Raw genomic sequence first — 14683 nt, forward strand, 5'->3', positions numbered from 1 at the left:
GCTGCATTACATGGAATACTTTGTGATTGAGATGTATTTCCATATTTTCTCCACTGGGACACATTCATCCTCCTCGAATATAGATTGTGCCGAAGGCTGCCAGTAGAGTGAAATGTCTCTGTGTTTTTTAACTGTTGCCAGTGAAATCCTATTTACCGCAGCATGATTTACATTAACATATTTTAATGTACATCATTACATTAAAAAATCACATAAAAATATGTAAATCATTACATTCAAATAATGTAAATCATTACATTCAAATACAGATGCTGTATTTATTGTAGTAGACTCCACTAACAGTTTATGGTAACAACAATATTTCACACCAATTGCTCTCTGTTGAAGCATACTACGCTCATTATTATATTTCTTAGCAGACACCTTTATCCAGGGCAACTTACAATTAGTACAATATATCACATTACTTTTCACACACAATTACCCATTTATACAGCTGGGTACATTGCTTAGTGTCCCTATGTTATTATTATTATTATTATTTTTATTTCTTGGCAGACACCCTTATCCAGGGCGACTTTGAAAATATAAGTGCAATACAAAGTGCAGGAATACAGTTAAGTACAAGGCATCAAACATTACAAATTCAAATTTACATTATACAAAGCATAATACATTTAACCACTTCCAATTTACACAAGTAAATACAATAAGTGAGGTCATACATCCTGGAAGTGCTGTCAAGATGTTAGGTCACAGTCAAGGGCTATGGGAAAGGGAGCAAGGGGGAAATAAAAAATACAAGTATTAGTAACGCAAGATGTGTCCCTAAACATTGATGTTTACTATGTTGTGTTTCCTTACGTAATTCTATTAAGTTTGTATTGTTTAACACAAGTAAGGGCCAGAGTGTTTTTCTAATATATATATATATTAAATAAAATATCCAACCATGCAAACACACCGTGTGCAGTGTGACAAGGACTTAACAAGTAAAAGAAAACATCTTCCATGTTCCTTATCGATGTTCATGCTTTCACTCCTAGATATTTCAAAAATACCCGCAACATCCTCCTGCAGTTCGTTCCTGAAGTTGTGTTCATGCTGTCTCTGTTTGGGTACCTGGTCTTTCTCATCATCTTAAAGTGGTGCTCTGTGCTGAAGTCAGAAATGGCTCCCAGCCTCCTCCTGCTCTTCATCAACATGATGCTCTTCTCCTACAGTGACTCTGATGACACCATGCTGTACTGTGGGCAGGTAACCTACTAGAAATCAACTGAAACTTCTGCACTGATTAGAAACTGGGTGTTTGGTGTGTTACTATGCATAACATCTATCTCACTGCAATTATGTTTGTTCGTTATGTTTTTCACATATCAAAATTCCCCCCCTCCCCTTTTTTGTATATGTATAATAAATGTGATATATTTTAGTCTGTAATCTATGTATGTATTTATATGTTCAAAATATTTGGTTACTTTCTACCATATATTTTCAAAATATAAAATAAATGTATCTCATGAATTTAAAGTAACCCAAACAGTGGAAAACTAGTGTTGGGTTGCTAATCAAGGTGAAATATAAGGGAAATAGTTGGTGTGGGTTTTATGTGGGTTCTAAATTTAGGTTTTAGCTTTGTGTTTATGTTCTAGTTGGGACTGGAATTATGCCTGGTCTAGGGTTAATTGGTTAGGTTCTGAGGTAGTTTGGGATTAGAGTTTTTCTGGTTTGTGTGGGGTTAAGACTTGTACGTGGCTTTGAGGATGTACATGGGGTTAGTGATGAGGGTCAGGTTTAAGGTAAGGCACCTGATGTTAGGGTTGGAGCGAGCTTTGTCTTATAAATTTGACCAAGATTAAAAGATGTGAAGTACGAGTGGCTGTTTTATCTTGTTCTCTGTTTCACTGCATGTTTCTGAGATTTACATTTCCACTAAATGGAACCTATGATTACAGAGGGGAGTGCAGATGTTCTTGGTGGTCACCGCTCTGTTGATGGTGCCCTGGATGCTTCTAGCCAAGCCTTTGCTCATCTATAGAGAACAAATAAAAGCTAGGGACCAGGTGAGTGCAGCTTCTGCGGCTTCGGAGTGCAGCAAGCTGTGTTGCATTTACTTTTATTGTCACAGAATGTATCCGAGATTTAGATTAACACATCGACATCAAAATGCAGTCTCCCCTGAACATATATTACACAAAGATGGCAGATACAAATCTGGAGTTCCTGGAAGAGCTGCATTTACAATCCAGAAATGGCAAACAGCTTTAACCAATACCATACCTTGACCTGTGAGAGTAGGTAAAACATCTGAGAAAGTAGGAGGTAAATTGTTTGAAAGGGTCATAAAAACACTCAGTAGCCATCAGAGTTATATTAATGTAAGCAAGGGTCCCTTACTAAAGCATTACATCAGCCCTTAATATCCCCAGGAATGAACAAACACCAAGACATGCTGTCAGTCAAAATAAAATACAACAAAGAAGTGAATAAGCAGTGAAACCTTTGATGGTAACACTTCATAATAAGGTGCTGTGATTCCTCATGAACTAAAATATGAATACCACAGGATTAAAACATGAATACCTCATTAACATAATTTGAGTTCTGATGTTGAGCACATAAACCCTAACCCTTACCCTATCCCTGTTATACATGTGATTAACATCAGAACTCAGATGAAGTGCATGACATATTCATGTGTTTATCTTGTGGTATTCATATATTAATACATGAGGAATCACACCACCAAATTATAAAGTGTGACCCATTTGATTGCTTACCAAAATAAGTACACAAACAGCAAGATGTGATATTGTTTGGTATTTTAGTATCACTTATGCTTGTACAGAAAGAAGACGGAAGGCTTTTTTCATAGAGACGACATCTATAACTGAAGTGTATTGGTCTTCATGCAGCACAGACTTCACAGTGTTAACTGAAGCTATAAGACATAAGATAGAGTTGATATGAGACATTACACTCAGTATCTCCATTGGTCATTGAGAAGCAAGAACTTTTATCAGCTTATTTTTAGCAAATTTGTTTAGGTATTGCATTGTTAATTTGAGGAGCAGGTGTTATGTATGAGATGTCCCTTAAAATGTATAACCTAAAGAAGTCTTTGTGCATTACTGCACTTAATAATTGTCCATTACTAGGAGAAAACTAAGAACAAAATGATGTCAAGGGAGGTTTGTACACTCTTCTGAGGAGTCATATTACATGTGAAAAGCAGAAATCCCACCCTTTGCTTCCAAACCTGTTCTGAAGTTTTATTCAGCATTTCTCCTCTGTGAGTGGTTTTAATTTGCCTTCGATCTCTGTAGATATTAATGTCATGCCCTGTGCCGGCACAGCTAATCCCAAACAAAGAGAAGACAGTATGAGACAGCCAAGTTCCAGCCTTCTGTAAATGAGCTCACATCTTTTTTTTTTGCAGCAGAAGGCCTCTCTGAATAACCTTTCATTGTGCGGGAGCTCTGGATATTCGAGCCCACAGTGCGAGCAGGGTCGGGGTGAGGGAAACACAGTATTGACATCAAACAACCATGAGCAGAAGCAGGTAAGCTGATTCAACTGCCATTATCTGCAATATATTCTGTACGATCAGGTTCAGCTTGAATGTGCAAGAATGTGTATCATTAATCCCACAGTGGTATTGTATAATAAACCTATTATTGTGTGTGAAACTAGTCATTCTATGATCCACTTTGGCAAGGAGGAATTCAATTCAGCTACCATGACTTTGCATGATGGCCTCAGGTTGGACAATAACATTCTAAGCTGCTCATGTGAAATTAAGTTCTGTATCATATTTGATGTTAATAATGGGCAAAGATGTCTTCAGGGTAACATACACAAGAACAAATCTATGAAAGTAAAGAAAACTGAGTATTGTTTTGGTAATTGTGTTCACAAGAGGTAGTATAAACATAAATATATGCTGTGAACAATTTGTACATATCTATGTGTTTAACAAATCAACTGATGAATCAGTAAATAATGTGATTTCTGTAGGTTAGCATGGAGGATGTATTTGTGTACCAGGCCATCCACACCATAGAGTACTGCCTGGGCTGTATTTCCAATACTGCCTCCTACCTGCGTCTATGGGCGCTGAGTTTAGCTCATGCTGGTGAGTATGGCACTGTGCCACGGAGAAATGAGGGAGTGGCTTCCATGGAGAGCAGGTGGAGGGGGAATTTTTTTTTAATCACATATGCAAATTAGATTTGTAATGCAATTATCTCCCTTTCTCCATTTCCTGCCCTCTGTTTCCATCCTTCTGTCTTTTCTCTCCATTCCCCTCTCTCTCAGAGCTGTCGGAGGTGCTGTGGGGGATGGTGCTGCGGGTGGGGCTGGCGGTGGGCTCTGGGCTGGGCTCCCTGGCGGTGGGCGTGACCTTTGCTGTATTCGCTGTCCTGACAGTGGCCATCCTCCTGGTCATGGAGGGTCTCTCTGCCTTCCTCCACGCCCTGCGGCTACACTGGTATGCACCAAGTCCACCACAGGAGGTGCTCTTATACGCAGTATTCAAACTATTATATTTATAGCATTTATATTGCACCTCACTGTCTACTATGTCTACTAACACTCTACTATGACGTAAGAATTTTACATTCAACATTAATAGTAGGTACTGTTAGGAGTGTATTGGAGTTCCTGTGTTCGATATAAGGATGATAATATGATATATTGAATCCTTTTTTGGGGGCAGTATATGATGCCTGTGTTCCCTTATTTTTTGCTGTTTACATAAAACAATTCTAGACCTAAATTATCATAGTTACATTTTCTTCTGATGTTAATTATTCTTACTTCTCAAAGGCACAAACAGAGCCAAACACTGTCCTTTGATCCTATTCTTTCACTGCCAATTTGTCAAAGTGTTTGGGTGTCTCAAGAAAAAAGACACATCAAATGCTTTCCATAAAGCTGCCAGGTTTAGAAAATCACACTAGATTAATAGTTGCACATTCTGCATTTTTGTGCCTCAGATAAAACTACATGTGAGGCGGCAAACTGATGGGAAATTTAAACTATGAATACACACTAGAATGAATGAATGAATGAATATGACAGAGTTATGGGTACACTTCATCTGATTGTCATTAAATCATGTTTTTTGAAGCTTCCACATTCTTGCGGTGAGAAGGTTTGTGTGATGCATTTTCAAACTGTATTAAAATGACTAAAACTATTACTATTCCTTAGGGACAACTATCAGTGTTTCTAAAATAATTGCTCTACATATCTTTAATTCTATATTAGCAACTATTATCACTTAAAAGTGTAATCATTGCCAAAATAATGTAATCTCTTAATAATAATGATGATAATAATAATAATTGTAATAATAATAATAATTATAATAGCAGGTTTTCACATTGCTTACCAAATTATAAAATCACCCAAACTCACTTACATATCTGACATGATTGTTGCGGCTCAAATGTATATTGCTTTCAGAACATTCCTGTGTAAACATCATATGATTCAGATTCTTCATTGCCATGTCCCTGGTTATTTTACATAGTGTTTATAGTTTTCTAGTCTTTTTTCATTTTACTATTGTTTTACAGTCTAGTGTTTTACATTTCATTTAAGTAATGAAATGTTGCATCTTGAAACCCAGAAACCGGAAAGGTTACACTGTTAATTGTTACATTGCAAATGTGATAGAATTTAACAAAAAAACATATAATTGACATACACACTCTTTAATACACACAAAAACATAAAAATGTAGTATTTTAGATATTGTGTTGAGGGAATAATTAAGAGATAGTAGTTGATCAAAACAATAGCTTGCTTAAAACACAAATTCATTAGAACAAACTGCATTCATGACCTTTCTCACATATGGTGGATGTTTGGTTGTTCTGTAGAGACAGAATTAGTGAGAGAATGCCACAATTATTACTCAATTTCTTAGCACACACCCTTATCCAGGGAGACTTACAATTGTTATAGTATATCACATTTTTATATTTTACCCATTTATATATCTGGGCTTTTACGAGCAATCTAGGTAAAGTACCTTGCTCAAGGGTACAACAGCAGTGTCCTCCACCTAGAATTGAACCCATGCCCCTCCACACCAGAGTCTAGAGCCCTAACCACTACTACACACTGATGCCCGTAATACATAACTGCACTAATTCATTTCAGGATTCTGTTGGGTATATCAAATGTTTGCGTCACAATTTTGCAACTAGTGCGAGGAATGTGCTAGTCTGGAACCATAAAAGGGTTCTCTCCTGTGTTAGCATGTTCTGGAGAGCGACATCCTGAAAATACGCCCAACTCAAGTGAACTAATAAAGAGTACCAGAAACAAATTATGTTGTTTAAATTAACAAATGAAGCACTTAGTGAAAGGGAGGTAGAGTCATAAGAAGATGCTGAGGTGGAGGTGAATTGCTACTGGAGATTTTTATTTATGATTAAGTGAGATCATTATTACAGGAACAAATTCTCATAGGGTCCATTTCATAGTTGGGTGTGATTTTTTATTATTTGAAGTTCTTAATTGCTATAAACATTGTCAGATCTTCAACCAGAAATTCATCATAGATTAAACCAATTGGTAAGACATTTTCCCAGAGATATTTTAAGTCACAATATCCTATATCCAATATCCTATTGACAAGTATTGTATAAAACACATTATACAGCATGTCTCCAAAAAACAAATGAATTAATAAAAATGAATATAAGTGGTGCTTTATAAGGGACTTGTAAAATTTTAAAAAACACCTACTGGCTTTGGTTAATTTAAAACTGTGCTACTGGTTGTAGACAGACAAAATGGAAACACCTGGGTAAATGTGGGACACCAAGCATACTGAATGCCACAGGTGTGGCTCATGCGCTAACTAAGCAAATAACATTCCAGTGTTTTCCACCTCTGTCAACCAGGCGTGAGTTGATTGACTTGCTTGTGGAAGAATGGTGCATCCCTCCTGCAGAACTCTAGACGCTGGTAGACTCTATGACATGGCACATTTTTTATTGTCCATTTCCTGTATATTTAATGTAGTCATTTAAGCATTGTTTTGTTTTTGTTTTGTGCAGGGTGGAGTTTCAAAATAAGTTCTACAAAGGCTCTGGATACAAGTTCACACCTTTGTCATTTGAAGATCTGCTGAACAAAGAATGACAGAGACCGGCTTTTAGTTTAGACACCATTTTAGGGATATGAGATACTGCATTTCTTCTTTAGATTGTTCGGAACACAAATGTGGCTTGTTTGAGATTATTAAAAATGTACCCTCTGCGAAAAACCCAAACTAGAATCCCTCACTGCCTTTTATTTGATTGTATTCCCATCCGCCCAGTTTGGAATCAACAATTTGCACTTGACTTGGCTCATGCTGCTGTACCAGACACAGCAAAGGCAGACGTGTGTCCTGTGAGAGATAGCTGATCTTGTTTCACACTGAATGAAAACAATGTAGTTTAAGTGTCAGCCGACAGCACCAGTTGAATACTGTACAACCCTGCGTGTGTCCCATTAGTCAGTATTGGGCTGCAAACCAAGGACCCTGTAGCTGACTGTGCCCAAGCCAAACTCAACCCCCCTCCATCCCTTGGAGCCTGCCAGGCACAATGGCCTAGCGGCACAGCATGCTTTCAATCTGTCAGTGTCCAGATTATCCTCTCAGGAGATGTTTTTTCTTTGCAATGTTTCCATGTATTTTACTGCTGCCATTAATTCAGTATGTGCTTCATTTTAGACACCAGATGCTCACGGAGGTAGTTGCTGCTGGCTCCTGCTGCTGTTGGAGTCTTAGTTTAGTTTGTTAGTTCATTAGAAGTGTATTCACTACCTCCATAGAATAAGAGCAAGCATGGTTTGGGGCCAGGAGTGCTCCTTTATCTAGTGTTGCTAAAGACTCATTCAGTATTCTTTTGCAGGGGGTTTTCATGTATACTGGGAGCATGTTTTAAAATTTGTGATCGTTATGATGTTGTTGTTTTTTATGCAAAACTACATCATTAAAGAATATTTTAATTGCTTATATTAGACTTTTCACTTGATCATAATGATTTCAAAATTAAATCTAATTCCACAGAATTGGATTTCGCATTGGAATCCAGTGTTTACCTGGCAAATAGATATGAGAATTTGAGAGTTATCTTGGCATACATGACACACGTAATCGTATTTCCTGATTTATTAATTGTAATGTGAGATTTGCAATTCAATAAATCTGATGAGACATTGACCATAACCACCCCCCCCCCCCAAAAAAAAAAAAAACAAAAGCATGGTTACAGGGAACTGTATACATGAGGAAACTGTGATTGATATGAAAAAGTATGCATACTGGAGTAGGGACATATCAAACATTTTTTGGAAGTCAACACCAGCCTGTCACAGTTCACACATTTGATATATTCTTCTTCAGTTTTGTGTTGACATCTTTTCAAATGTTCAAATTTATTCCCATTACCAGAGCAGCTGAAATATTTACTGCAAACAAGTGCACCCTAAAATTGCCTGAAATAAACATTTTCAAGTAATTTCAAGTAATGTATTTGTGTGGTCTATTTAGAAACTATACAGTGCTCAATTATTGATTGTTATGTGGAATTGGCACTAAAATTGCAAATGTATTTCTGGAGGAATAAATTAGAAAAAACACCTTAGAAGTCAATTTCCACACAGGAATAGGGAGTTTTAAAATAACCCTGTGTAGGGGAAACAGTGCATGTTGGTCTTTTACTCTATAATGCAGAGCAACTGAGCCTCCTTCATGACTGTAAGAAAACATGTTTATTACAGGATTATTTTTTCTTTCAGAGCAGAACTTTATTCAGTGACTAGATAATTAAGGCTTTTTTGAGTTTTGAGAACTACTGTGTCGCATTAAAAAACCCTTCACCCATCTTTCATTGAAAACTCTTGTCCATACTTAGGTTACTGTGTATGATTACTAATACTCCCAAAATACAATCAGACTGCATTACTTAATTCAATCTATTCTTACTAAACACAGCTGCCACATATCTAAAAGTAGATTTAATTTCAGAATTGAGTCATACTCTATTTGTGACCTGATAATCAACTTTAAGACTACAAAAACAGAAATCTATTCCTACATTTGTAAAAATGTGGCATGTTCCTTAAATTGAGTTGTTTTTCACTAAATGTTTTCTATAAATATTTGTCAAATTATGGTCTAAATTCACAGTTAGGGAGACACACTACTGGACTAACATCTGTGTGCCTTGGCTCTCCACAGGCCTTCATGGAAAAAAAAAAAAAAAGATTTCTGACTCTGTTTTTTAAAGAAAATTACTTCTACAACCATTAAGCCCAGTAGGCAGAACGGCGGTGACATATTTTGGTATTTCATTATTTTCTCTTTTTTACATCCAGCTTTTCAGTATGAAAGAGACAGCACAGGCCTCTGACACTCATGAATACGAGAAGCCACCATCAATTATAGCCCTGACATTTCTACCGTCCTTGTACTCTTTGTTTGAGAAGTCAGACAAAGACAGTGAAGACGGAGCCATATGCAGAATTTCTGTGTCATTTTTCTACCAGCGTGGTAGAGGAAGAGGAAATACAGACCTCTATCTTAATTTCAATTTAATGACTCCAGCACAACTGTCTTGCAGATTATAATTCATTATCCGAGACTGAACCCAAACTGTGAGCAGATACCTCATACACACTGGGCCCTGGAGTATGAGATTTGAAGGTTATTAAGTTATGCATCATAAAAATGCATCATTTTGTCAAACGACTGAAAAACCATAGAGAAGTACACTGGCTCACAAAAGTATTCACCCCCCTGGACTTACATACATACATACAACAAACAATGGATTTAATCAGGAGTTTTTGCCACTGATCAACACAGAAAATGTACATCATGTCAAAATTTAAAATATAATATGCAAATTCTCCTAAAATAATTACAAATACAAAATACAAAATAATTGAATGGATAAGTAATCATCCCCTTTAGAAGCACATTTGGCAGCAATTATAGCCCTGAGTCTATGTGGATAAGGCTCTACCAGCTTTGCACATCTGGACACGGCACTTTTTGCCCATTCTTCTTTGCAAAATTGCTCAAGCTCCATCAAGTTGTAAGGGGACCTTTGGTGAACAGCAATTTTCAACTCTTGCCACATATTCTTTGACTGGGCCACTCCAGGACATTGACCTTTTTGTTTTTAAGGCACTCTAGTGTGGCTTTGGCTGTATGTTTGGGGTCATTGTACTGCTGGAAGATTAATCTTCTCCCAAGTCCCAGGTCTCTTGCAGACCTCAGCAGGTTTTCTTCCAGGATTTCTCTGTACTTTGCTTCATCCCTCTCACCCTCTGTCTTTACAAGGTTTCCAGGTCCAGATGCAGAGAAGCATATTATTATTATTATTATCTGATTTCTTAGCAGACACCCTTATCCAGGGTAACTTACAATTGTTACAAATATCACATTCCTTTTAACATTCTTTCGCCTCAAAATTTAGTCCTACTTTTAGGTGAATACTTTTGAGATCCACTGTACTTGGCATAGTTTTTGGTTTTGTGACACTGAAGTAGAGGAAGGTTTTTTGGAAAACTGTAAAGCCATAGTATTGCATGTGGAGTGTGACAGTGATTATAAATTACTGCAGGTCCTGGAGCCACAGTATGTTACAGTACTGTTTTTTTCTAAGGACTTGATGACTAAACTGAACTAATTATTGAAAGTGGTCTAAATCACCACTTGTTTCCAGGTCTTTAGCACCTTGCAGGGTTGCCAGTCATAAATGTGTGGTTTTAAAAAGTGTGAAAATAAAAAGAATATACACTCACCCTATGGTGCAGAGCTGCCCTGTTGGCTTTTGTGGTCATACATGGTAATATCTGCAACATTTAATAGCTCTTTGGTGGGTCAGAAGCTTTTGCTATCTTTCACTGTTGTTTCCACAGTCAATATTCCATTCATCATTTCTGTTCTCATTTTCTTCTGAGGATTTTCTTTCACCTTGTCAGACTCAATTTTTTGGTAAGGTTAGCAATTGTTAGCTAGATATTAAGCGCATAGTCGATTGGTTAACAAATTTGATTGTCAGGCACATTGACATATCTAGGCTCTTCGTCAAAATTTAGATGACATTGTTTTTGTAACTAGGAGGAAGTTTAATGGCAGTCTGACATTTTGCAAAGAAGGAAGTAGTAGTATTAATGGGACATTGTTGCGGACTGTAAATCATACAACTTTATTTTGGCAAATATATACATAAATTCATATTTGTGTTAAAGGACTTAACAGCTTTGAAGTTCTGTGTTTTACGACAGGCCTGTGTTCACCAAAGTACAACAGATAACATGTCCATGCTGGCAGGGCCGGTTCTATTTGGAGGCCCTAGGCAAAATTTATGTTGGAGGCCCCTGTCTTGATTGGTGGACTAGCGTATAGGAATGATATGGTTATGGAGGCCCCGCCTCCAAGCCTGAGGCCCTAGGCAATTGCCTACTCTGCCTATAGGTAGCGCCGGCCCTGCATGCTGGAGACCCCCAACTGAGATATGGGCTGCCATGCCTGTCTCCACAGAGACCAGCACCACATTCCAATTGAATAATTATTTTGTGAAACACAGACATTCAAGGCACTTTATATATTTTATATATTCCATAGACCAGGGCAACAAACCCAAATACAAACTACATGCTGCCAACAGAAGTGTTACACCGCTTCTTCCCCAGTTTGATAACAAACAATAAAAGGTGACTTAATACTAAATTAATGACACTTAAGTAATTCTACTGTACCTCAGAGCCTAAAAATGAATAAGCCATGTTAGTTCTTAAAAGAAAGAACATACGCTAAAACAACCATTGGACCATTTATATTTCACATACAATGCAACATTAACATTTGGTGAGAGAATTATTCACTCATGCTAATTGATGCTGCACTGGCATGGGCATCAGACCAGCCCCCCCTGGAATTCCAAGAAAACTCTAATGTAACATCACCGAGAAAAAACACCAGGCTTGTTTGGTATCAACTGTAAGGTCATGCTTTGAGGGACTTGAAAATATAATTGATAGAACTAAAACTTGACAAAATAGAGAGTTAGAAACATTTGAACCATTTTTCACATTCCTCAAAGTCATCACACCCCCAGTACACATTCTGTAGGAATCAAGGGAGAGAAATAGCAAGGCCGCTTCAATTTGAATTTCAATTTTATTACCCCAAACCTGACCAATCAGAACTTTGGAAGGAAAGAGATTAGAATCTCTTTATCTAAAATGTATAAAAAGAGAAGGTTAAAACTAGCAATTGGGAGTGGAACAACCTGGGAGAAGAAACCAAGGAGACAAAATCCAGGAAGACTGAATGGAACCAGAACTCCTCCACCAAAAACCTGAACGCTTTGCAACCGTCCTCAAGGCGAAGCAGTCTACCAGCCCTCCCCGCTATCGAACGTCTGCATAACTGACTCTCAGTAAACCACACAGGTAGTATATTTTGTGTACTAGTCAAGAATTAGGTAAATCACAATTTCACAAAATCTAGTTGTGTATCTAAATTGTAGGAACGTTTAGCGTAATTGTTATACTTGTTTGTTATTTTAAATGTTTTGTGCCTCAAAAGTCGAGTATTGGATAGATCTCCTCTCACTTGAAATATTATCCACCTTGCTTTTCTCCATCCTATCTGTGCAAATACATGTTGTCTATTTACATTTTTAATAAACCTATATATTATATAAAACGAAACAGTCTCAAGGTTAATTCATACAGATCAAGCTCAACACTAATCTGAATTTGTATTAGTATTGTATTAGTAAACTTGCGCATCAACACGGTCTCGTTTTCAGAGAACGTGACCGCTGTGGGTTGTATGTGTGGGGGTCACTAGATAACAGGACTTTATTCAGCAATTATTATTTCTTCTGATATTGATACCAGATGAAAACTCAATCGAAAGTACTTACTAATAAAACAATAACTGTTATGATAAATTAAAACAATTCGTCCATTGCAACATTTTGGCTATATCTTATCAGATCAGCATCCTTTCATTTCATTAAACTATTTACAGGACAGTCGAAATTTTTTTACGGATTTACCAAGGTGAAATTAATATATTTTTTAACAGACTGTCTGTAAATTTAAGGACGGCTGGCAACCCTGTTACCTTGCAGATTCGAAGTTGCTGGTAAAACCTGCAAAGTTGTGGCTCTCCAGGATTAGGACTGAGAAAGACTATTGTTGTGAGAGTTTCATCTTGTCATCCTGACAGAGTTTCTTGCACAGATGACCTCAGCAAAATCTATGTATCTCACGCTGTGGGATCATAGTGCTGCAATATGTCCATACAAGTATAAGTTATTGGTAGGGCAGGATATGTAATTAGAATTAATATAATTACTGGAACTCTGCTGCTATTAGCAAGTAAGGATTCATTAAAGGTGTTTATGTTGATCAGTAATGTCTATGTGTACAGGCTGATAATAGGAAAGAATTACAGCAAAAGAATTATGGAGTCCTTGCAGGAGACTGAGCAAAATGATATGACAATTAAACTAAAACAAACATTTATTTGGGAACCCATTCAGTAGCATTTGCAATACTTTAAATATATACTTCCCACCTCTAATTTCCAATGTTTTAAATGTACAGAAGCACATATTTGGTATTTTGATCCCAAATCAGATGCTCAGTCACATTCCACAATTTTATGTTTATGAAAAGGCCAACAGTTATGAAATATTTTTTATTTGGTGTAGAGAAAGGCGTTTTTTCCTCTTTTATATCTCTCAGAGAACATGAAGAACCACAGCAAAGTGATAAACCGCCACATCAAAAGACTAGTCGACTAAAACAGGGTGTTTGAATGCTCTACCTAGTGCAGAGAGGGATAATGTCAACAAAACAAAGTCATACACTTTGAGGTCCGATAAACATTATTTTATTTGTTTTACTTTTAGTTGTATTATTAAATCTTGGTCCTACTTCATCTTGAACTTTAAAATGTTTGTGTTCCTCCTCTTCAATACACAAGACACCGTGGGTGGCTGTAATCTGTGTCGCCAAGTGCCAATTTGTCTGGAGTTTAAAAAAAATCTAGACTTTTCCTATTATCTGTAAATTCAAAGAATGCAACTAATTTATAAAATACAGGGATGACCAAAGGAAAGCTGTCTGTAATTCAAAACCAACAGATTGTAACAACCCTGGGTATAAATATATGTTGGACCAAGTCTGCACCATCAAGGCAGCTCCCTGGCAGAGCAGAGCTAGGGAATTACACAATTATGATGGTCTGCTGGAGTGCTGCACGAGCAGATTAAACCACAGTCAAGGTGTGGTACACAGGAGGGCTTGGAATACATCTAAAAAATTAAATAATGACAGCAATTTCACAGAATGACATAGCTTAGTCTGCAAGCAGCTTCAGCACAGACTTTCCAAATAAGGACCCTGTGTAGCATTACCCAAACTACAAAGTTTCAGACATCAATAACAAAACTGTCTGAATATTTGCCACAGACCAAAGGAAATGTGGCCAATGTCTGTGTATAGAAGCTGTGGGATGCATGTATCGATGTGTCCAGTGAGCTGTTATGTTTCAATGAACATACACATCCATATATGTCATTTTCCAACCACACAAAGATAGTGAGGCTCTTAAGGCTCAAACACCAGTATTATAAATGAGTGCAAATGGGTATTTGTACACCTAAGCTAGCAGTAACAG

General features: G+C 37.1%; 1 protein-coding gene across 2 annotated transcripts in view; it reads left to right on the plus strand.

The window, feature by feature from the left end:
* Positions 1–8231, plus strand: part of LOC136711439 (V-type proton ATPase 116 kDa subunit a 1) — a 58916-nt gene extending 50685 nt beyond the window's left edge. The window contains exons 15-20 of one of the 2 annotated variants that reach the window (XM_066687721.1): positions 1008–1218; positions 1917–2024; positions 3401–3523; positions 3979–4096; positions 4279–4450; positions 7038–8231. In XM_066687721.1, coding sequence (XP_066543818.1) covers positions 1008–1218; positions 1917–2024; positions 3401–3523; positions 3979–4096; positions 4279–4450; positions 7038–7122 — 817 coding nt within the window. In that variant the 3' untranslated portion in view covers positions 7123–8231. The remainder of the gene's footprint in view (positions 1–1007; positions 1219–1916; positions 2025–3400; positions 3524–3978; positions 4097–4278; positions 4451–7037) is intronic. The other variant, XM_066687730.1, reaches the window with a different exon arrangement.
* The last annotated feature ends 6452 nt before the right edge of the window (positions 8232–14683 follow it).

The sequence above is a fragment of the Amia ocellicauda genome, chromosome 2 (genome assembly GCF_036373705.1).
Source record: "Amia ocellicauda isolate fAmiCal2 chromosome 2, fAmiCal2.hap1, whole genome shotgun sequence".
In the NCBI taxonomy this organism is placed as follows: Eukaryota; Metazoa; Chordata; class Actinopteri; order Amiiformes; family Amiidae; genus Amia; species Amia ocellicauda.